This window comes from Ursus arctos, unplaced genomic scaffold, assembly GCF_023065955.2.
Source record: "Ursus arctos isolate Adak ecotype North America unplaced genomic scaffold, UrsArc2.0 scaffold_1, whole genome shotgun sequence".
In the NCBI taxonomy this organism is placed as follows: Eukaryota; Metazoa; Chordata; class Mammalia; order Carnivora; family Ursidae; genus Ursus; species Ursus arctos.
In genome coordinates this window covers 46,526,971-46,551,065 of record NW_026622763.1, presented here as the reverse complement: position 1 = coordinate 46,551,065, position 24,095 = coordinate 46,526,971, and the positions used below count along the sequence as shown (strand labels likewise).

The 24,095-nt window shown below is 36.1% G+C and overlaps 1 protein-coding gene across 1 annotated transcript in view; it reads left to right on the top strand.

Moving 5' to 3' along the window:
- The window catches only part of SCN9A (sodium voltage-gated channel alpha subunit 9), a 164,950-nt gene that overhangs the window by 118,081 nt on the left and 22,774 nt on the right, over nt 1–24,095 (top strand). The window contains exons 18-20 of the mRNA XM_026492633.4: nt 7,830–7,950; nt 17,111–17,265; nt 21,360–21,533. Of these exons, the coding sequence (XP_026348418.1) occupies nt 7,830–7,950; nt 17,111–17,265; nt 21,360–21,533 (450 nt within the window). The remainder of the gene's footprint in view (nt 1–7,829; nt 7,951–17,110; nt 17,266–21,359; nt 21,534–24,095) is intronic.

Here is a 24,095-nt window from a genome sequence, read left to right as displayed (position 1 = left end):
TATACAATTCTTCCAGATTACCCAATCTGTTGACATACAATTTTTCATAATATTCTCTTATAATTGTTTTTATTTCTGTGGTGTTGGTTGTAATCTCTCCTCTCTCATTTGTGATTTTATTTATTTGGATCCTTTCAAAGAACCAGCTCCTAGTTTCATTGATCTGTTCTGCTGTTTTTTGTTTGTTTCTATTTTGTTTATTTATGCTCTAATCTTTATTATTTCCCTTCTGCTGGCTTTAAGCTCATTTGCTGTTCCTTTTCTAGCTCCTTTAGGGTAAGTTAGGTTGTGCATATGAGAGTTTTCTTGCTTCTTGAGTTAGACCTGTATTGCTATATACTTTCCTCTTATGACTGCCTTTGCTGCATCCCAAAGATTTTGGAATGTTGTGTTGTCATTTTCATTTGCTTCCATGTATTTTTAAATTTCTTCTTTAATTTCCTTGTTGACCCATTCATTCTTTAATAGGATGTTCTTTAACCTCCATGTATTTGTGGTCTTTCCAAATTTTTTCTTGTGGTTGACTTCAAGTTTCATAGCATTGTGGTCTGAAAATATGCATGGTATGATCTCAGTCTTTTTATACTTATTGAGGCCTGATTTGTGACCGATTATGTGATCTTCTCTGGAGAATGTTACATATGAACTTTAAAAGAATGTGTATTCTGCTGCTATAGGATGAAATGTTCTGAATATATCTCTTAAGTCCATCTGGTCCAGTGTGTCATTCAAAGCCAATGTTTCCTTGTTGATTTCTGCTTAGATGATCTGTCCATTGCTGTGAGTGGGGTATTAAAGTCCCCTACTATTATTGTATTACTATCAATGAGTTTCTTTATGTTTGTTATTGTTTTGTATACTTGGATGCTCCCAAGTTGGGGGCATAAATATTTACAATTGTTAGATCCTCTTGTTGGATAGACCCCTTTATTATGATATAGTGCTCTTCATCTCTTGTTACAGTCTTTGGTTTAAAATCTAGTTTGTCTGATATATGTATGGATAGTAGGAATTCTTTTGACGCCATTAGCATGATAAATGGTTCTCCATCCACTCACTTTCAATCTGCAGGTGTCTTCAGGTCTAAAATGAGTCTCTTGTAAGCAGCATATAGATGGGTCTTGTTTTCTTTTTCTTTTCTTTTTTTCTTTATCCATTCTGATACCCTATGACTTTTGATTTGAGCATTTAGTCCATTTACATTCAGAGTGATTATAGGTACATATGAATTTAGTGCCATTGTATTATTACTTGTTAGCTTGTTTCTTGAGATTGTCTCTGTTCCTTTCTCATCTTTGTCACTTTTGGTCTTTCTTTCCTACTCAAACTATCCCCTTTAATATTTCTTGTAGGGCTGGTTTAGTGATCACAAACTCCTTTAATTTTTGTTTATCTGGGAAACTCTTTATCTCTCTTTCTATTCTGCGTGATAGCCTTGCTGGATAAAGTATTCTTGGCTGCATATTTTTTCCATTCAGCACATTGAATCTATCATGCTGCTTTCTTCTGGCCTATCAAGTTTCTGTGATTAGGTCTGCTGCTAACCTTATTTGTCTTCCCTTATGAATTAGGGATTTCATTTCCATTGCTGCTTTTAGGGCTTTTTCCTTATCTCTGTATTTCTAAATTTTACTATGATATGTCTTGGTGTTGGCCTGCTTTCGTTGATTTTGATGTGAGTTCTCTGTGCCTCGTGCATTTGATGTCTGTTTCCTTCCCCAGAGTAGGGAAGTTTTCAGCTACAATTTGCTCAAATAAACCTTCTCCCTTCCCTCCCTCCTTTTTCTTCTGGACTTCTATGATGTGAATGTTATTATGCTTTATGGAGTCACTGAGTTCCCTAAGTCTATATTCATGATCCAATATTTTCTTTCCCTCTTTTCAGCTGCATTATTTTCAGTAATTATTTCAATAATTTTTTTCAATAATTTTATTTTCTGAATCACTTATTTGTTCCTCTGATTCTTCCATCCTTGTCATCATTACATCCAGTTGGTTTGCATCTCAGTTATAACATTTTTTTTTTAATTTTGGCCTGACTAGTTTTTAGGTCTTTTATATCTGCAGTAAAGGACTCTCTGATGTCTTCTATGCTTTTCTCAAACCCAGCTAATATCCTTATGATTGTTGTTTTAAAATCTGCATCAGCCGTATTACTTATATCTGTTTCAGTTAGATCCCTGGCAGTGACCCTTTCTTGTTCTTTCTTTTGGGATGAATTTCTCTATCTTGGCACTTTGTCTAGGTTTCTGTCTTCTTCATGTATTGGGAAAGCCTGTTATGTTTCCTGCTCCTGAGAGTAATGGTTTTATGAAAAAGAGATTATATGCTGTCCAGGGCCTGGCACTTTAGGTAGTGTTTCTGTTGTATGCTGTGTGCACTCTGCTGCTGTGTTTTGGCTGTTCTTTCCCTCAGGTCAGTCTTCTGCAGAGTTACTTCCTGCCTGCAATGGGGTGTGTTTGGATCTTGTCCAGTGTGTGGCAAATTTTAAATTGGTGTTCTGTGGTCTGCTTGTTAAAAGAGACCAGATCCTCTTTCCACTAGAGCCGAAGCTTTGCAGCACTCTATTGGCAGTAGACTTGGTGCATACAGGGGTTTATTCTGGTCTTTTGGGAGAGGGGCCCACTGTGGTTCTCAGGCACACTTAACCCTAGTAAAAAAGCACCTGCAGAGCAGAGAGAGGTAGCGGTTGATGTAAGTGGTTCAGGCCTCCACTGTTGGTGCTGTTTTGGTCACTGAATTCAGTGATGGGCAGGGGCAAAAAATGGCACCGTCTCTTTCCCTCATCCTGTTAAGGGGACTTCATGCCCACCACTGTGCAGGAAGCCCTCACAGAAGAGTGAACAATCTCCCCTCATGTGTCCTAGGCTTCCCTGAGATCCCTGCCCTCCCCCTGTCTGTACCAGGCTGTCTTTCCTCTCAGCAGTGCAGTGCACCTGTGTTTTATCTCAGACACTTTGGCTGAGTTTCAAAACAACAAATTTTAGGGACCTGGTGTAGCACAGACCTGCTCTGGTCCTCTGGGGAAGGCTCTTGCCATGCTGGGGCTGGTGCCGGTTTGTCTCAGAGGGGCAGTTGCACCAACACACAGGAGTCTGGAGTTTAAAGTAAAGCACAGCAAAAAGCCAGACTCCAGGTTAGCTGCCCTCAGCAGGTGTCTCTGCCCTTATGCTAAGGAATGGGAGCACAATGACGCCTATGGGCTCTTTTTTCCCCTGAGAGGTCATGCCACATTTCCCAGATGCACACCAAGAAGGGGAAATTCTCTCTCCCAGTGCAACCCTGGGGAACCTCAAATCACACAATATGCTCCCAGGCCCCTGTCCTCCTTCTCCACGGGAGCACTGCTGTGCCCACCAGACTCCACACTGACCACAGTGAGGACTTCTAAAACTTTACTTTTGAACTCCACTGCTTGTAAAAACTCACGATCATCAACCCCTCTTGTTTTCCCAGTCACTGGTTTTGGGGAAGTGTTTCTCTTGTGCGGTCCCCTGTGCACTACTCTCTCTCTCTCTTTCTCTTTCTTTCTCTCTGCTCTCTGTGATCAGGGCTCCCTCCCCTCTGCAGCACCTGTGATCCTTCTCTCCCCCAAATCACATCTCCATACCTTCTACCTTCCACATTGTGGTCTTCTCTCTCCCTCTAGTTGTGCAGTTTGTTCTCTCAGTCCTCATATCAAATTCCTGGGTGTTCAGAATGGTTTGATATTTATCTAGCTATGTTCAAGGGACAAAGCAAGTATAGGGTCCTATACTGCACCATCTTAACCTGATCATATTTTCAGTATTTGAAAGGGGCTTCTTAGATAGCTGTCATTTACAATCAAAATTAGAATGTTTCAAAACTACTTCAGTGTTTTATGGATGCACATTGAAGAATATGGAAAGATGTGTGTGTGTGTGTGTACACATATACATACACACTTTGTAAATAGTAGGTACCTCAACGTGATTGAATCAGGGTGTGAGTGGAAAGGACTTTTGTTTTTTACCATATATTATTGTACATTTAAAATTTTTGAAGCAAGTATATAGATTTTGCCTAAAGAAAAGAAAGACAAAATTTTAGAAAGTACCTATAGACAATACCATATTATTCAATAAAAAGGCAGGAATGTTGTCTATAGCATATTCCTATTCCTAATGCTAATGAGTTTACGTCTATGATCCTGTGTTTATACAGCCTGTACACGTAGGCTGTCAAAGGTAAAAAAAAAATTATCTTTGTTTCCATGCAAAAAAGGAATAGACAAAAGTAATATACAGAAAGTATATTTCACTTTTTATTAAAAATAAAATCCAGGCAAAAATCACAAAACAGCATAATATCGAAAGGGAAATTTTGTACACTAAAGTATTTATTTCACTGGTCTTAGTGTAGTATAGTACTTAGTGTACTATAATAATTATTCTATTTGCAAAATTACAAGAAAGGAAACTAAATTACAAATGGTTGAGTTTATAGATATGAAAATAATCATATAATTAATTCTGTAAATGATTCAAATGATTGACATGATCTTCTCTGTATACTAAACAAGAAAATTAAAAAATTTGGTTGTTAAATATAGCAACACTTGCTATGAGAATACAATGTATTTCCCTTTGGGGCACTTGGGTGGCTCAGTCGTTAAGCGTCTGCCTTCGGCTCAGGGCGTGATCTCGGGGTTCTGGGATCGAGCCCCACATCAGGCTCCTCTGCTGGGAGCCTGCTTCTTCCTCTCCCACTCCCCCTGCTTGTGTTCCCTCTCTCGCTGGCTGTCTCTATCTCTGTCAAATAAATAAAATCTTTAAAAAAAAATGTATTTCCCTTTAAGAGAAAGTTTTTGTCATAGATGTTAGCCTTTCTATTTAAAGGCATCGTTTTAGACCCTGTTGAAGAAACTTCCACTTTAGTAAGTATTAAATTTAAAGGCTGAGTAGATTAGAGCTAAACTGTCTACATCACTAGGGCATGCACATAAATGTTTAATATTATATACAGTACTATAATAGCTACTTTGTGAATACTTCATGCATTCCCAGGAAAACACAAAATCCCTAAAAACATTTTAATTTGAATTTCTATAAAGCCATAGCAACTGGCTCATGTTACAAACTATAGTTCATATTAAATATTTTGGTAATGTCTGTTCTGATGAGGAATAATCTTGAATAACTGTCATTTATGATATAAAATTTGAGCCAAACTCTGAATGTAATTGACAAAAAATTGCCGTGAAAACTATAAAAATAAAAGGTTTCAGAAATGACAAGATACAGTTCATAAAATCGTCTCATTTTTATTTGCTTATAAATTAACTTGAAATATCTTCTTTGTTAATGCTTAGTAAGAAAACCAAATACTGAGGTTGAAGATGTTTTCATTAATTTAGCCTGAGTAGGCATTCTGCAAATTAGAATCATTTTATTTTAAAATTGTAGCCACCTTAGAGAAAACCATGAGAACTATTTGCTAGTTGTCAGTATTTTGGCTTCTAGGAGGAAAGTGTTTTGCATTCTTTCTGTCAGCTGTTTCTCCCACTGCTTTGTCTCAAAATCCAGGGCAATAATCCATTTTTCACATTTGAGGGATTGGGTCTCATCTCCACAGAATCATAGTACCTTGTCTTTCAATTCCGTGGTAACAGTCCACATGAAGCTGAGAAGTCAAGAATTGAGAGCATCAAATAATTTTAGTCTTTTATTTTTTTATTTTTATTTTTTTTAAGATTTTATTTACTTATTTGACAGAGACAGTGAGAGAGGGAACACAAGCAAGGGGAGTGTGAGAGGGAGAAGCAGACTTCCCGCCGAGCAGGGACCCCAATGTGGGGCTCAATCCCAGGACCCTGGGATCATGTCCTGAGCCGAAGGCAGACGCTTAATGGCTGAGCCACCCAGGTGCCCCTGTAGTCTTTTAGATACCATACTTAAAATTAGTTTTTGTGGTAATTGTCACAGTAGGGCATATTAGTAATTGTACATTTCCCCATTGTTTCTTGGAGTAATGTATATTTTAAAACCTTAAATATATTCAGTCTTGCAATTAATTTCTATTTCCTTTATTTTAAAGTTATTTTAGATGAATTCAGTCATTTTGTCTGCTTTTTATTTTTTTATTTTTTATTTTATTTTATTTTTAAGATTTTATTTATTTATTTGACAGAGAGAGAGACAGTCAGCGAGAGAGGGAACACAAGCAGGGGGAGTGGGAGAGGAAGAAGCAGGCTCCCAGTGGAGGAGCCTGATGCAGGGCTCAATACCGGAATGCCAGATCACGCCCTGGGCCAAAGGCAGACGCTTAACGACTGAGCCACCCAGGCGCCCCTAAGTCTGCTTTTTAAATGAAATTTCATAGCAATACAGCTCATAACTGATAGTATTATAAAACTCTTTGACAGTAGGAATAATGCCCCTATGCCAATAGATTATAAGTATTAGAGTATTCATGATTCTTTACTCTCATTATAAAAAGAACTTTGTTTACATCATTCCTTATGTATGATAATGTATCAATGCCTTTTTTACTAATGTTGAATAATGTGTGATAATAATAGCACTGAGAATGTGTTACCCATAAACAACACTTTTAGCTTCCCAGTAAATCTCTAAAAATTAATATTTCAGATTAGGCCAATGATATTAATGCAAATTAATAGATTAAGGAATCAATTTAATGGAAATGAGTATTTCCTTACTTTTAGCGCTTGTATTTATGGAACTATTCTAAAAACATAGTAAAGCTGTAATCTTAAGGGAAGCCTGTACTATAATAACTGCTAGTTTCAATATTCACATGTTGTTTAGCAAATGAGAATGAAAAATGAACTCTTCCATTGATGTGCTGCTCTCCCCCTTATAAAGCAATATTAGGAAAAATTGACAGAGTTTTGCTACAATTGCTGTATGTATTTTTTCTAAAAATTTCTGTGTATGTGTATGTTTGTAAACATCATGTTTGATCATAAATTTCTGGGTGGGAAAAATTTGTGTTATGATCAATTATATGATCATAATAACAATGAATTCATTCCTGTCATGTGTGAGTTTGCCATGTTTAATTTCTTTGAGTATTTGTTTCAGAGTTTGCATGTGGTGCTCACTTTGGTAACCACTGTTTCTTGACAGTATAAATAATACTCTGTGATCTTTTGAACTATATCCTGAAATTTTATACTAAAATGGGTGATGTTGGATGAAATAATTACTATGGTCTTTGGCATTTTGACTCATAATATAATATTTGACGTTTTTTTGTCTTGATAAAAAGCCTTCTATCTATATCATCCTGGTACATGTCCTTAAATCCAAGAGATAATAAGAGAAATATGTTTGGATTTCATTTTTCACTAATTTCTTTCCTTTTTTTTAAATTTTAAGTATCAACAAGCTTTTCTGCCAACTGTCAGATAACGATCTTTCAATTATCAGGCATTGACAATTTGGCACTCGAATTATTTCTACTAGGGTCTTGGTTGTCTGAATATAATAATTATTGGTGTACACAAATTTGTATTAAACATAAAACAATAAAAATGTGGCCAATACTTTGCAAAAGTTATAGTTTACAAAAAAAGACCTTATGCTAATTCTGTCTAAATAGTTGCTTGTTAGCAAACTAAAAATAATAAAACATTTTTCACAGGATGTGTAGATAGAAAGATCAAGCATAGATGTATTATAAGGTTACTGGACCTCAATATGTGTTTATATGTTTTATGGCCATCATACTGTTAATCTTTTTTCATAACACTTTGCATGACTTTGATTATTAAATATGGCTTCAAATGAGATTTTAATGACTCCTAAATGAACTGTCTGGTGGGGTGGTGAATTTCTTTTTAGAGATTGAACCGGTCGAGTTCCTCTGAGTGCAGCACAGTTGATAACCCTGTGCCCGGAGAAGGAGAAGAAGCAGAGGCTGAACCTGTAAATTCAGATGAGCCGGAGGCCTGTTTTACAGATGGTAAGAGAAAAATCAAGATGATGGTTAGCCATCTATTTGTTGGTATTTGGGGCTTTATCTTATACCCATGTCTATAGCTCAGACATCTATTTCTGTGTTGACTCTTAAACCATTATCTTTATCCCCGACCTCACACTTGAATTCCACATATGCCTATAATTCCCCATTGGTCATCTCCACTGGTTGCCTTTAAACCTGTCAAGAATAATAAATTTAAAACGAACTTTAGTGAGTTCTCCCCCATAAAATCCGTAGATTCTTCTGGTCTTTATCTCATTTAGTGACATCATGATCTATCCTGTCTCTCAAACTAAAGACTTTGAGTCAGCCCTGACTTCTTCCTTTCTAGCCCCACATTGATCACAGAAACCACAAGTTGATCAGAAACTCTGGGGACAGGGCCTGCACCCTCGCAGGTATTCTGATGCACACTAGAAGCTGAGAACCATTGGTCTATAGGATAAAACCCAAAGTCCTTAACAAAGCATGTAAAGCCCTCTGTACTTCAGTCTATTCTTTTCCAACAGTACCTCCTTTGATTCCTTTTCATTTCCTGACTTACTGAACTTACTACTCCTGGAATGTTTCAGGGATTTCATTCCAAGTAGTGACTTTGAACTTGACCTATGGAAATATACAGTATTTTCTAATCGAATATGGTGTCATTCAAGTAAAAACACAAACCTGTACTAGAGTTGCAGTATAATACAGTAATATAGACCACAAGCTTTGAAGCCTGATAAACATGAGTTCTAATTGGTCTACTGCTAACTCTCTGAGGCCTTGAGCACAATTTAAAATCTTATATCTCAGATGCCTCATCTGTAAAATAGGTATGACCACCACATCTGAATCATAGGGATATCAAGGAGATTAAATGAGATAGCACAAATTAATTACCATGGTTCTTAACATTCTTCTTTTCCTTTTTTTATTTTTAAAAATATTTTGTTAACAATTCTATGGCGAAGCTATGATAGCATAATGTTGACGCTAATGACTTACAATCTATTACTCTCAGGATCAGTATTTTTTGTAGAAATCATTGACTTGCGTTCATCCTCTATAATTTTTCTCAACCAGCTTCCTCTAGCACTCATGCAGTAAACAAAATACCTGTCAAATAAAGATCTCCAAACTACAATAGGTGCATGAACTTGCTTTAAATACAAGTGAAATGCCATTTTATATGAGAAGCAAACAAGTATGATACCCAATTGATAGAAATTTTGTGTTCGCTGAAATTAATACCATGAGCAAAACACATAAAGTTTCCTTTAGAAATGTTCATATTAAAGGCATTTAAGAATTTTATCAGGTGTTGCCTATTTCTCAATAAATTGATTAGCACCATTAAATTTGTACAAATGCTACCAAGATTTCATCTACCCATTTAATGAATGACCCCAACTTAAAATTCTAGGATAACTAGAAAAAAGTTGGGTTTGTCAGCAGATAGTGGCTTCAAATTAGAAAAGGGCTTTAGAAAAACTTAAACCTTCTGCAGAAAGCATTAATGCTGAGCTATTTCAGTTTGCAGGTGCTATTTTATTGAGATTAAACTACATAAAAAGTTTATTTTAGTCCTATAAAGCACTAATGAGAATACTTCTGTGATTCTTTTGAGGTTATGCATAACTTCTAAATTAAGTTCAGTGGATAGGAGATATTATAAAAACACATTTTCAGATGTGTGTGGCCTCGACTGCTGAAAATTTACTGAGGGCCAAAGTTTCAGTCACACAAGGTAAATACATTCTGGAGAGCTAGAGCACACCAATGTGACTATGCTTAACAATACTGTATTGTATACTTGAGATCTGCTAAGGGGGTAGATCTCAAATGTTCTCTCACTCACACACACACACACACACACACACGGAAGAAATTGGTTAACTATATGAGAAGACAGGCTATGTTAATTAGCTTGATTGTGGCGATTATTTTACAATGGATACTTAATATCAAATTATCAATTTATATACCTAAAATATATGCAATTTTTAATTGTCAGCTATACCTCAGTAAAGCTGGGGATATGGAGGAAGAATGGGCAAAATCAACCTACAAAGACAGAAGTCAGGCTAGTAGCTACTTCTAGAAGGTACAGATTGGGAAAGGACATGGGGGTGCTTTCTGGGTGCCTATAATGTTATATCATGACCTATGTGGCTATTATATGAATATATCAATCTATATATTTATAGCTGGTATACTATACTAAATGTATGTTCTACCTCAATAAAAATTTAAATAAACAAATACATATTTTTTTGGAAAAAAAGACAAAATTTATGAAGAAACACATATCTGTGAGTCCCATCACTTCGAGCAGCTGTGCTCCACTGGAAACTTTATACTCACTGGACCTGCTGGGCTAAGAGGCTCTGCCTGATAAATCAAGCAGGACAGCCAATTTTCTGAACCTCTCACCATTTATCCACTTAATCATTCTTTCATCCAATCAACAAATAATCAGTTAAACACCTTCTGTATTTCAAGACCAGACCTGAGCACTAGAGAGAGATAGAACAATGAAAAAAACACTATCCCTTGCCCAAATACACATATAAATATTTAGTAGGCCATATAAGTGATTCATGCTATGGAGAAGTGAAAAGGAAAGGAGAATATAATAGTTGAAGGGTAGGAACCTACTATCTTATAAATAGAGTGGCCAAGAAGGCCTCTCCAAAAAGGTAGCATTTGATCAGAGACCTGAAGAAAATTGAAGTGGGCCATGCAAATGTGTGAAGGAAGAGTATTTTAGACAGAGTAATGAAGGCACATGCCCTGAGGTGGGGATATGCACAGTATTTAAGGAAAGTCAGGGGGCCAGTATGAACTGAACAGATTGAGAGATGGGAAGAGTGGTAGAAGTTGAGGTCCTGAACATAGTAGAGGCCGGAACATAAAAGCTTTTAAGGACATTAAGAATCTCACGACATGTCATCCTAAGAGTAAGTGGGTGGATAGCAAGGACAGGTGCTGGGAGACTTCTTGGATGTTCCTGCAGTGATCCAGGCAGAAGTAAGAGATTCTGAGTATATTTTTAAGTTAAAGCTAAAGGAATTTGTTGATGGATTGGATGTCAGGTCCAATGTGAAAATATGAAAGAAGAGTCAACGACGACTCCAAGTTTGGGGCCTCAGAAACTGGGAGATGTCTTCCACATAAAGACTTCAAAATGATTGGGCTTGTCAGGATGGGAAAATGAGAACTCATTCACTTACATTGGAAATGACTCTTACCAGTTTGTGATAGGTCTACAAGAGCTGAGCTAGAACCAATGCCAGTTTAGAGCACCGCTTGGCCTCCAGAGATTTTTGTTACCTGAAAGGCAGCAGAAAAATCATAGAAGTGTGAGAGTTACATCAGATGAGTTGTGTTTTCACTGAAGATGAACGCCAAAATGATTCGTTGTTCATTGTCTCACATCCATTAATCCTTTTCAACTTCATAACTATCACTTTACTAATTTTCATCATATTCCTCATCTCTTCCTCCTCCCTCTTATGCCAGGCCTTTCCTTAGTTCTGTTCCATGATCTTCATAATTCAAGATGCCAGGCTCCTTCTCTAGATCTGCCACTGCTCTTCACTGGCCTTACTTCTGCATGTCATGGCAACCTGACGTGACAGAACTCTGATTCTGCTTGGTTTTACATTATTATACTCCTTTTGGATTATACAATTAGTAAATTAGAAAATCAGGATTAGGGTATGAGAAGGATACCCTCTTTTCCATAAAATAATGTATTTTCTGTTAATTTGGTAGAAGGAACCAACTCAACTTCCCCCCCCAAAATATTCTGAATTTAACTTCCTATAAAATAACTAACAGCTAATTCTAACTTTAAGAAAACAATAACAACTCACTTGTGCCTACTTCTGTCTTTTTTTAAAGAAAATGTGGACAAAACACTTGTTTTAGAGGATTTAGAAATTTTTAAGAAGTTATAAAAAGACTCATTTTTTCCTAATCAATTTTTACATTAATTATACTGATTATGCTATTATATTTTTATTAATAGGTAGTTTGTCTTGGAAGAGGTTGATGTTGGTTAGTTTTTTTGTGGGGTGGGGGCAGGGAGCACTGGTTTAACATGATGAAACCCAGTATAGACTTTATGAAATGCATCATGAGAACAAATTAATGAAACCATCCAAAAGAAATAGCCTTTACCCGGGGGGACCCATTAAAATGTTTGAGACATTCTCTGTTATGTTTACATTTAATTAATAGTCCCTTTAAAAAAGAAGGTGTGATAACATTGCTAACCAGCTAGGTTGGGAATCTCTTAGGATATGCCGTTGCATAAAAGCCAGACAGGCGGTCGAACACTCCTGCCTCAAAATAAGAGTGAGAAACTCTCTGAGGTGTGATAAATCCTGAGGGCAATATTTATCAACCTTCATCTGAGATAAAAAGTTTACTTTTCTAATTAGAATATATGGTCCCTTTTCTTACCTCAATCCTATGAATAATATTTCTCTTCAGTTTTAAGACTGACACAAATAAATCTTGAATAGTAAAATCTTAAAGGGAAGCTCTCCTTTGGTAATTATACTTGAGGCAGATAGATTCTGTTCTCCACAAGATATTTGTTTTTATATTGAGATAAATTCTAAAGTCTCAAGCATTAAATTAATATAAAAAATAATTCCATCTTAAATTTTTTCACTCCTTCTGATGTTTTCTTTCACCCAGGGAGGGATGATCTCAGAGTCCATTTTTGGCCCTACCTTTTTACTATTTTCCCACATCATTTTATAAAATATTCTAACTTTATTAAATACATTTGAGATGTAAGGTAATTGTTTTAAATACAGTGAAGGTAAATTCATTCAGATCTGAGGTCATGTTAACTATAATTTAACATTGGTTAAATGAAGGCATATGTATATTTTCTATTCACTCTGGGTTTTTTTTTTCCCCCATCCAATCTTTTTGTAAATTCTAGAATTTGCAGAGATGTGACCTTTCATATCATTACTAATGCGTGGATTATTTTAGAACTATTTGGGGTGGAGGAATTTTGTCTTTTAAGTCAACTATACATGACCCATTAAACTATGTATGTAGAGTACCATGAGCATAAAGAAAGGGCATAACTGACGCAGTTTTAGCATTCCGAGAGCTTAAAAGTTTCAGAGAGAAAGGACAGGAACACATAAAATACACACAATAGCAAAAAATCAGAGATTTTGGTGGCGTGGAGGGCGGTGGGGAACATAGCTTGCTACATTTCTATAGTGCTGGAAATTAAAGTGCCAGATATACCTCATATTACCTGGATCAATAAACTAATTTATTTTAGAATCATGAAAGAAACCATAATAAGACACTACCTAAACAGTATAGGTCAAAAGAATTCTGGTTCTGTGTTTCAGGGCATATGCTCTATGATTCTCTGAAGTTATTACTTGATAGGCTCAATATTTTTAAATTAAATATCTTGTTTTATAAAAAGGAAATTATTTTTTAAAATGCCTACCTTGCAAACCTCTGAAACAAGTATCTAAAAAGTGGTCTCCTACCTTTTTACCTTCCCTCTAATTGGAAGGAAAAATTTTTTTCAGTGATTTCTTTTTATTGAAGTGTAGTTGACACAAAATGTTATATTAGCTTCAGGTGTACAACATAGTAATTCAACTAGTCTATATGTTATGCTGTGCTCACCCCAAGTGTAGCCACCATCTGTCACCACACAGTGCTCTTGTGTGTGATAACATTGACTGTATTCCCTGTGCCTTGTGACTAATTCATAAGTGGAAGCCTGTACCTCCCACTTCCCTTCGTTTTGCCCATTCCCTCATTCCCCAGCATTGGCAACCATCAGTTTGTTCTCTGTATTTATGGGTCTTTTTCTGCTTTTTGTATGTTTATTTATTCGTTTTGTTTTTTAGATTATACATGTAAGTGAAATCATATGGTATTTGTTTTTCTCTATTTCACTTAGCAGAGTACCCTCTAGATCTATCCATATTGTCACAAACGGCGAGATCTCATTTTTTTTTATGGTACAGTAAGAACCCATGGTATATATGTACCATATCTTCTTTATCCATTCGTCTATCAATGGACTCGGCTGTTGTAAATAATGCTGCAATAAACATAGGGGTGCATGTATCTTTTCAAATTGGTGTTTTCATTTTCTTTGGTAAGTACCCAGTAGTGGAATTACTGGATCATATGGTATTTATTTCTAACTTTTTGAGGAACCTCCTTACTGTTTTCTACAGAGGCTGCACCAGTTTACATCCCCACTAACAGTACACAGTAGTTCTGAAAGGAAAATCTCTAAGAGATCAATTAATTGTAGTTCCTCTTTTTTCAGTTCTTCCTCTTCTTCAAAGTAATTGTGGTTGGTTTTTTTTTAAGTCAACTTTAATTTTTGAAATTTAATTTTTGAAATTTCAGTCATTATGTTTCTGGGTCTTTCTTGGTCATGGTTCTGTTCACCAGCCCTTTATGAAACTTTTTACTCCCTGACTTTTTTTACTGCAGCCCCTATACATCTCTCCCACTTCCACTGTGTCTCCTTCTCCTTCACAGTTTTCTCTTATTCCACCTGTCCTAGTGGTGTACAGGTGGACGTTTAACAACCAGTTCTCCAAGAAAAAGACAGTATGCGTACGTACCTCAGTTTACCATAAATTTTACTGATATAAAGGATGTGTAGTACATGATTTACCAATAATAATATAAGTAATATTCCTTATTGCACATTCTATATAGCTCATTGATTCTCACAGAATGCTTTTGTTAAATTTTATCAAAATTTTGCATTTCTAGATAATCAATGATTGCAGTTGATGAACAAGTATAGTTATAACCTGAAGGTTGGTTGGTAATTTCATTTCTGTTGATCAGTAAGGTGAAAGTGAGACAAAGAAACTATATGTCAGAACTTCACTCATTCATCAATGATGTTCGCAAATCTCAGATAATAGAATTTGAATAAGGGAAGAATATTTCCTCAAATTTTTGTGCTACTCCCAGTGTCATGGCTACAAATGTGACACTTTTACTGTTTTATATATTTTATGAACACTCCCTGCATTACTTGTTAAGTTGACTCTAGAAAATCATCAAGCCCTGATTTATAGCATTTGATAATTTTGTAGTGTAAAGATCCCCACCATAGCTTATTTCAGACTACTATGTGACTTCACCAAATGTGGAGTTGGGAAGAGATGCCAATAGTCCACTAGTATGACAAATTTTCCATGACCCAGATAGAAGACAGAAATGTACTCAAGAACATAGATTATAGTAAAATGATTAGAACAGGATATGTTTTTAGGATGTATTGTCTTTTCAAAAGTGAGTTATAGATTTAAGTTCCTATAATTTAACTTTTGATAATTGCTGCATTTAACAACAAATGCAGCAGTTTGTTGCAAAAATGCCTGACATTTTAACAATGAGTACAAGCCTATATGAGCTGGCTCCAGCATGCCATTGCATTCTGTTTCTTAATTTACTGTTCATTTACTGTTCATTTACTGAATGCTCCAAAATTGGCCCTTGTCTGTGAGAATTTTTCTTGTTCCTAAAATATGTGTGACCTCAAAAACTCTCCTTTTCTAGCCCAGGCTTTCCCCCTGAGCTTCAGATTCAGACCTCCAAATAGCTACAGGATACTTGTATTTGGAAGTCCCACCAGCATCTCAAACTCATTACCTGCCAAGTAGCTCCTGCACCTGTGTTCTTCATTTCATTGTTGACATTCATTCAGCTGTTCTGGGATCCTCCCTTTCTCTTGTATTACATATCCAAGAAGGCATTAAATCCTGCTGATTCTACCTGTCAAACATGCCTCGAATCTATTATTGCTCTAGTTCCTAACCAGAGTTGCCATGACCTATCCCTCTAGTTGAGGCTACTGAACCAGGATCCTAAATAGTTTTCTGGCTCTGAATCTTTCTACATGTCCACCCTCTTTTTCTTTCTTTTCCAGTTTATCCTCCATTCAACTGTTGGAGACATCAATTTAAATTGCATCTGCCTATATTATTCTCTGCTAACAACCCTTCATTTACTCCTCAACATCTATAGGGTATAGACCAAACTCCTTCATGTAGGGGAGAATGCTTTCCAGGATCTGACCAATTTCTCTATTTCTCACCCATGTCTCCTGTGTTCACTTTGCTTTCATCACAATTCTGAACTGCTTATAATTCCTATGCACAATACATTTTGCTCCTTCTTGGCCTGGAATTCCACCCATGCTCTTTTTGGCTGATACTTTGACTCAGTTCGGGCTCCAGCTCTTCCACAAAGCCTCTACCAGTCTTTCCTCAGCAAACAAGCCAGGTGAGGTAGACTTTTTCCATGCTACCAAAATAACCCTTTATATTTGTGATTTTAATTGCCTTATCCAGTTACAGTCATTTATCTCTATATCTATCTACCTAACCAAAACCAAAAATAAGTCCCCCAAGGAGAGGAAACTATATACACAGCTAAGTATATAAAAGACACTCAATAAATGTTTAATGGAGAAATGAATGAATAAACCTAAAAAATTGTAAATAAAATGTTCCTCAGTTTACCATAGCAGCATTTTTTTACACCTAGAGTTCCAAAGGTAGAGTTGTTTTTAACATAGACTACTTGAAACAGTTTTACCTGCGTCTTCTAATCAAGATCTATTTCTTTAGAATATAATTGTAGAAACTTCTACCAGTTTTCTTAATATTATCTAGAATTTAATTAAGCTTTGTGAAGAGCGCTTTTTTTTCTTTAAGAGTGGAAGCATCAGAAAACTGTAGATGAGATCCACATCAAGGAAAATTAATTTATCAGCAAAGAAGGTCTTGAAAAGCATTTTGTCCTCAGATTTTAGTTTAAAGTTCATTCATTCAGTGTTTGTCATGTATCAGCACAGTAGTAGGACTGCAATAATGAAAAAAAATTTTAGTAGTTTAAACACTTAGGAAAAGATTGATGAGAAATCAAGGAAGTACAGAATGCATTTTAAGTTTGAAATAACTGACAGTTATTTTTAGTTGAATCTATTCAAGTTGTATCTATTCAAAGCTGCAGTGTAAGTGTTAGAAATTATTCAGTTGAAGGACATCACAGGGAAGGCTTTGCATAAGCATTTTATATTCTGAATATCAATATTTCATATACCTGTCTCTCCTCTCAGGTTGTGTGCGGAGGTTCCCATGCTGCCAAGTTGACATAGAGTCAGGGAAAGGAAAAATCTGGTGGAACATCAGGAAAACCTGCTACAGAATAGTTGAACACAGTTGGTTTGAAAGCTTTATTGTTCTCATGATCCTGCTCAGCAGTGGTGCTCTGGTAAGTTACATGATACCAAAAGCACTCACCCAAGTCAGTATTTTTAATCAATGAGTTGGAGGATAAAAAAATATGAAAGTTGTTTTACCTAAAAGTGATTTCTTATGATTAGTATTGGGACAAAATTTTAGTTTAGTTCAGGAAATATTTAGTAAGCACTACTACAGGCCAGGTATTATTCTTGCTTCCTTGAATGCAAAGTTGGATAAGATCCAGGTACTTTTCTCAAGGAGTGCAGGGAGCATTGGGGAGAGAGGCACAAGTGGTCACAGAACTGGGATGTGTTTGTAAGTAAAGAATATACTTGACAAAGCTCTGTGGCAAGAGATGAACAATTGTCTGCTTGGATTTCAGAAAAGTAGTTGATGTTTTACAAGATCTAGAAAGATGAATAGGATTTTTCAGCCAGACAGGGTGGGCTGAGGAGCAAGTATAAGTGATAAGGAAGCATAAAACATAATGAGGTATTCGGGAAATTAGAAGTTGCCAAGTTGTAGAAAGTGACATTGGAGGAAGAACAAATAGGGAGGAGAGTGGTGGCCACAGGTCCTGTGACAAAGATAGGCAGTGTCAGCTTAGGAAGCATCTTGCAAAACAAACTGTAATTTTAGGGTGAGAATGGGACATATTTCTTATTCTTGTACGTATAACAAGCACTTTTTATGAGAGTTGAAAGGGATCTGGGAAAGTTATAAACTCCCTGCGCCTTTTCTTATTTTTCTTTCCTGCTGACGCAACAGAGACGAACCTTTAGAAGCCCAGTTCCAGCTAGAGATACCGCTGGAAATTCCATTATACTAAAAACAGAATACTTAAGAACTTTGTAAATTGTCCCACAGATAGTCTTCATGGATCTGGGACTGGATTTTTATAAGAAGTTCATCTGTTGCTATTTCATGGATGCCAGTAGGATACATGAGACCTCCAAGTCAGAGACAAAGGGTTTTATTACTCATGACGTTGGAAGCAACATGAACTTCAGCATGTTTGTGTTGGTCCCGCTTGTCCCCAAGTCTCATGAGGGCATGGCACATGGATAAATGAATGGCACACACACAGTGGATTAACATCACAGCTGAAGAGCACTGAATTTAGGGAACCCTGTTCTTTTATTTTTAAAGGAGGGGAGGGGCAGAGAGGGAGAGGTAGGGAGAGAATAGAATCTTTTTTTTTTTTTAAGATTTTATTTATTTATTTGACAGAGAGAGACAGCGAGAGAGGGAACACAAGCAAGGGGAGTGTGTGAGGGAGAAGCAGGCTTCCCATAGAGCAGGGAGCCTGATGCGGGGCTTGATCCCAGGACCCCGGGATCATGACCCAAGTCAAAGGCAGACGCTTAACGGCCGAGCCACCTGGGCGCCCTTAGAGAGAGAATCTTAAGCAGGCTCTACTCCCCACATAGCGCCCAATGCAGGGCTCCATCTCACAGCCCTGAGATCATAACCTGAGCCGAAATCAAGAGTTGGCTGCTTAACCAACTGAACCACCCAGGCACCCCAGGGAACCCTGTCTTTTTAAAGCAAACAGTAAGCAACCTTGCCAGAGCCACTGTCTCATCCCTCAAGATTGTGTTTGCAAAAGCAACCCTGAGAAATAACCTAAATAAAGAGCAAGTCAGGGCCTTGCGTTCTTGGCATACCCAACAAGGACATGCAGGGATGCTCAGGGCCTAGAGTGGATAGCCTCTCCTGAAACAGAAGATGAATAGGTATAATGGTACTCTTCTTATCAGGTAGAATGCAAGTAGGAATCTCAACAATGTCTACATTATCTTGCATTCCTAGTAACTATAGAAGTTTTTTCCACGTTGAGTCACCAATGTGACTGAGACTTTTAGAAAGGAGAGTAAAAAAAAAAAAAAAATTGATGTTGAGAATAATCCCTTGTTCAAAATTTCTAAAAAGGAAGATGACATTTTTTGGCAAGAGGCACTCTCAAAACTAAACCCAGGGGTGCCTGAGTGGCTCAGTTGATTAAGTGTAGGTCTCTTAATTTTGGCTCAGGTCATGATCTCAGGGTCGTGAAATCAAGCCTTATGTTGGGCTCTGCACTTGGCCTGGAGCCTGCTTCAGATTCTCTCCCTCTCCCCTGGTTCCTCCCCCTGTTCAGGCACCTGTGTGTCCTCTCTCTCTGTCTGAAATAGATAAATAAATAAAATCTTTTTAAAAACCCTGAAATTCAAATGAATCATATGAGGAAGAAAAGGGAAAGGTATTTTAAGAAACTACTCTTTTTATTCAGAGATTGGCTAATTAAGTTAGATTTTTTAAATATCTGTCTATAAAACAAACAAAAGGCAACAGCTGAGTTAGTACATATTTATTATGTTTCAAGATCTGAGTGTAGTTTTTTCACTTAATCTTTAAACAATCCTGTGAAATAATGATCATTTTGCTTATTTTACCAATGAGGAATTTGGGCGGAGAGTTTAAAAAGTTGTTTAATGTCCCAAAGCTAGTAAATTACAGACCCAAAACTTAACTGAGCTCTAAAATCAAAGCCAACCATAGCTTTTCACTGATTTCTGGCTCCTCAAAAAGGAGAGCACACACCGTGTAGAAACAAATGAGTGGTAACTGAAAACCTACACCCCAATTACCACCCCAAGTGGTAACAATAAAACCTACACCCCACATTAGGTAGAGCTCACATAATGATATCCTTGCCTTCTTGCTCCCACGTCCTTGTAACTAGTCCTGGAAGTTAGCTAGGAGTCCTGCAGGCTGAATCCTGTTTCCAGCTCTGGGACTAGTCAGAACAGGGTGTCCTCAGGCAGGGTAGTTGGCTCTCAGCATCAAGACTTACTACTGGTCCTGCTCTGCACCCAGTTCCAGGAACAGCCCTCTTGTTCTGTGTGATCAAGCCCCTTTTTTATCTTTGCATTTCAAGTACTGAAGCATTGCCATAGTGTCTGTCTGCATTGCTTGCCTGACTCCTCCATAACCTGGAGAGAGGAGGCCAGAAAATCCCGAGGGCTGGACGTTTCCCCTTGCACTTCAGTGCCACTGACATTCAGAACTTTGCCAGCTGCTAGAACCTTCTTTCATCATCTTAGTAAGTCTGCTCATTCTCTGTGTCCCAGCTTCTCTGTCTTCTTCAATATTGATACCAAAAGTTTGCAATAAGTGCCAAGGATCATTTTTAAAGTATTGATAGAAGAACTTGGAATAAGAAGAATGGACAAGCTGGTAGCTATGGATAGGTAGTATAATGTTAACCACTAAGGATACAGCTCCTTTTGTTTTCATGTTCTCCGATGAAGTGAATATTGTTTAAACTTGAAAGAGAAAATCCTAATACTCTAGACCTGGTTAGGTCAGCAATCATTTTCAATGTCTTAGGTGAGCTCAAATCATTAAGTCCATTCTAATTATTTCCCAAGGGACTAGTGGCTATGACTGCAGAATCATTGTCTGTCACTTATTAAAAGTTCTAGAAGAGTGTTAAAAGGTGCCACATTCATGGACAGAGTGCAACAGTGATTTGTAGAGCTAAAGCTTTCAATGAATGATAAAATATTGTGCAGAATTCAAAGAAAGAAACCATCTCCTGTGTTCTACAGCCCTATAAGCTACTGAATTCATTCATTCAGCAAACTCCCTTACCTCCTGCTGTGTTCTTGACACAGTTATAGGCACTGGGAATACACAAGCATATAAGAACTGAAGGAGATCTCCAAATCCTACTGGTGGGTGTGAAGGACAGTGAAGGGTGAGAAAGATATATATGACTGGACAATCTGGGAATCGTGTCTTAAATTATCAGGATTCATCCAATTTGAAGAGAGGTAAAGGGCAGTCATATGAAGTATAAATCACTGCAAGTATCAGAGATCATAGTTCTTTTAGAGGATTATAAATAATTTTATTCTTTGCACCCTTTCTCTTAACCTCTAGTGACCAGTGGCACATACTAGTAAGAAGTTTAGAACTAAGTGTTACATAGCAGCTGTAAACCAGAAGAAAGTCAGCTAACCCATAATAGTATATATCTTTCAGTATAAAATTCTCCACTAGAATTTTATTTCCTGCTTTTGTTATGAATCATAAGCTTTAAGTTGGATGAGAATTGAAATTTGAATACTATTTTCACAGGCTTTTGAAGATATATATATTGAAAAGAAAAAGACCATTAAGATTATCCTGGAGTATGCTGACAAGATATTTACTTATGTCTTCATTCTGGAAATGCTTCTAAAATGGGTAGCATATGGTTATAAAACATATTTCACCAATGCCTGGTGTTGGCTGGATTTCTTAATTGTTGATGTAAGTTGGATTTATTCTTACGAATAAGTGTTATAAGGAACCTTCGCTAATATTGTTCATTATCATATTTTAATCTTGATTGGCTTTTTGTACTTTCAGACTATAGCTTTATAGGTATTTTTGAAATATTAATATAGCCAATAGAAATATATATGTAAGGAATATTAAAAGAGAAATTCTGCAATGAATGTGAATTCTTTCCTGTACCATTCTAACATTCATAATTTACTCGTGCATATGTTTTCTGCAATCAGAGAAAATGTGATTTTATATACATGTATATATACATGATTTGAATATCATTCCTGTTGGGAAGAAGAACAAAATGAAAACTTGGTGGTGGGGGGGTGGGAATGGAAAAGGGCAGAGGCACAGATTAAAAAGATAAAACATCGATTTTTCTTTTTACAATATGAAGTTAGAAAATAAAAGGGATATATCAAGTTGTCTGATATGTTAGCTGAAAGTTATGTAAAATGGTAGAGCTAAAGTTAACTAACTCTGGGTTAAGGAGTTGTCTGATATGTTAGCTGAAAGTTATGTAAAATGGTAGAGCTAAAGTTAACTAACTCTGGGTTAAGGAGTTGGTTAGGCATGGAATTTCAAAATATTTACCTTTGTCACAGTGAGAGGGAAAACCAGAATGAATCACAACTCTTGTCTCCACCTGAAACATCTAACTTACCCTTCGTCTCTGGAGTGGCAGTGAAGCAGAAAATACGCATTGGCAATTTCAAGTAATAAATTCAGAGAAATATTCAATACTTGGATGACAGAAAATATATAAGAATGCTTCAACTTATGCATTATTTTTAACAAAGCAAAACCATTTTTTAGGAATCTTGTTGAAATAGAAAAGAAATCCTAAAATAGCTGTGAGACTAAGGCATCTGAAATAGAAATGGTGCAATATTCAAGTTTATCAATTTATTCTTATTTAGTGCATTCAATTTTACTTTATATCTTAATGATATAATTTAATAATATATCACATATAATAATTACATTATATTATTTTAAAAGGCTTTCTTAAATTAATTCTTCACCTCAATTTCCCAATCCAATTTTTCTCAGAATGATTTATTTTTTCCATCTTCTTACTAATTCTCCTAGATTTTCCAGAATCTAGGTCTTCGTGACTAGGGAAGGGACAACTTATAATCAGTTACAATTGTTAGAGATTTGTTTTCCATCTCATGTGGAATTAGAGGGCGACATGCAAATTTTTATAGTGTTAACAAGTGCTGTAACATTTAACCAGGAGTTTGCATTATCAAACTTTTCAGAAAAGATAAATATGGCATCATTCATAGATACCAAAATTACGAGTAAGCATGACTACAAATAGCCAAATCTGACTGCAAAATTAACCCAAAACTTATCATATCTACTCAAAAGTTCAATTTCTCAACTGTTATCCAAAGCTCAGTAAACTCTTCCTTTAACAGCTCAATAGATAAAAGTATTGCAAATAATAACACTTTTGTTTTCTATATCAGTGATGTGCAAAAGCAATTTTTTCAAGGTACAGCTATACATTATACCTCTTATGTTCTCTTGGACCTTCTCTGTGAGATCTCTAATTTTTGAGACCTTAATTAGTGACTCATATTGATTGTTCTTTAATTTACTTTTTATATATGTTACCTAGTTACTGACTAGAAAAATAAATGGTAAGATAGATGCTTTTGTAACATAGTATATTTAAAGAAAGGCTAACCAAAATAAACAGAAATGACAGAAGGAATGTAGGATATTTCTTTTCTTTCCTCTTAACCATTAAATATGAATGGGTCTTTTAAAAGTTATTATAAAATATTTAAAAACCTTTAAAAATATTATCACAAACAGTTATTTTCATCACTCAGTCTGTGTAATAAAAGTTTATACATAGAATTGAATTTATTTTAGGTTAAGAAAGAGATAACCATTTCATAGCAGAAATTATTTTATGTTGTATTTGAAAATCTGAACTGGTGATTCTTAATATTTAAGAGTACGTAATATATGGAACTCAGATATTTAGCTTCAATTTTAAATATTATTTAGTATTTTGAGAAAAAGTAAGTATACATGTAAATACAAAAACATACATTACATATTATATATAATACATATTCTATATATAATATTTGTATTATGCAACATGGAGAGCGAAGCTGTACACAATATTCTTGCTGGTAGAGATGAAAATTTAGTGATGCAGATTTGGAGGAGGAACTGAGATTTTATTTCTCAAAAATTGAACCAGTTATCTAGAGGAGTTGTTCTCAAAGCATGATCCCTGAACCAACAGCATTGGTGAGACTTGTTGGTAATGCAGTTCTCAGGACCTACCCAAGATCTACTCAATCAGAAGCCCAGATGTTGGGACCCGGAAAACTATTGTTATGAGGCTTCCAGATGATTCTGGTGCATACTGAGGTTTCAGAACTGATCTGATTTGATATTCACAGGATGGACTTGTTGGATTTCCGCAGGCTTCTTGAATTGAAATTTATTTGCCTGAGCATTATTCATCAGTATTGGCGTATATTGTGTAGATACATATGTATGCATAGA